The sequence below is a fragment of the Mycosarcoma maydis genome, chromosome 16 (assembly GCF_000328475.2).
Source record: "Mycosarcoma maydis chromosome 16, whole genome shotgun sequence".
NCBI lineage: Eukaryota > Fungi > Basidiomycota > Ustilaginomycetes > Ustilaginales > Mycosarcoma > Mycosarcoma maydis.
Genome location: NC_026493.1, coordinates 41,489 through 42,501, shown reverse-complemented (window position 1 = coordinate 42,501; position 1,013 = coordinate 41,489). Strand labels below are relative to the sequence as shown.

Below are 1,013 nucleotides of genomic sequence, written 5' to 3'. Positions count from 1 at the left end.
GAGTCCTTAATGCTGAAACCGAGGCCTCGAAGGATACCGGGCAAGAAGTAGGCGAAAGCGTATGTAGGCATGGTGGTGCACATGAACATGAGGCCGTATAGCCACACCTTGATGTCCTTGGCGTACCTGAACGCCTTGGCCCAGGTAAGCGAGTCGGGCTTAGCATCACCACGGTCGCGCTGGATACGTGTCAAGATCATGTCACGTTCAGTGATGGTGAGGAAGCCCTTCTCGGCAGCCTTGTCGGGGAAGTCGATGATGGTAAAGTAGGCGACAAACGCAAGCACCACAGTGGCCAGACCTTCAATGATGAAAATCCAACGCCATCCTCGGAAGGTGCGGTCGGGAACACGAATGAGTGACATGGCGTATGCGAGAATGTTGGAGAAGCCAGAGACGCCGACCGAGATGAGGTAGAAAGCAGACATGCGCACCTGCGACTCCCTGCGTACGTACCACGTCGAGATGAGCCATACACAGGCGGGGAAGAAGCCAGCTTCAAAGGCTCCGACAAGAGCACGAGTGACGGTCAGCTGATGCCTGTCCTTGACAAAACCTTGACCAAGCATCACGATACCCCAGAAGAAAGCGATGAACGACAGCTGCCTGGCCGCACCGATCTTTCGAAGGAGCAAGTTGGAAGGCATCTCCAAAAGGATGTAAGGAACGAAGAACATGAGCAGAGGGATACTGTAGTTGGTACCGGCCGTAAGCTTGAGCTCGACACCAGCACCGGCGATACGAGCGGCTGAAAGGTTGGTTCGGTCAATGAGCGCAATCGAGTAGAGTGCGCCGAGAATGGGAAGCAGACGCCTGTCGATCTTTCTGCGTACACGCTTGACCTCGGCCTCATCGAAACCGGCATTGATGTCCTCAGTGATCTGGTTGGCCTCGGGGTCCTGAGAGCCGGTGGTTCCCTTGGAGAGCGTCTGGGACTGGATGGGGTAGCCAAGGGTGTCCTTCTCCTCAGAGTGGAGGGAGCCAGAGCGGTCCCGCGTTTCAGCCGCCGACAT

The 1,013-nt window shown here is 56.3% G+C and overlaps 1 protein-coding gene across 1 annotated transcript in view; it reads right to left on the bottom strand.

Moving 5' to 3' along the window:
• UMAG_15021 (uncharacterized protein) overlaps positions 1-1,013 on the bottom strand; it is a gene marked incomplete at both ends in the record, with an annotated part of 1,626 nt that extends 613 nt beyond the window's left edge. The window contains one exon of the mRNA XM_011393280.1: positions 3-1,013. Within this exon, the coding sequence (XP_011391582.1) occupies positions 3-1,013 (1,011 nt within the window). The remainder of the gene's footprint in view (positions 1-2) is intronic.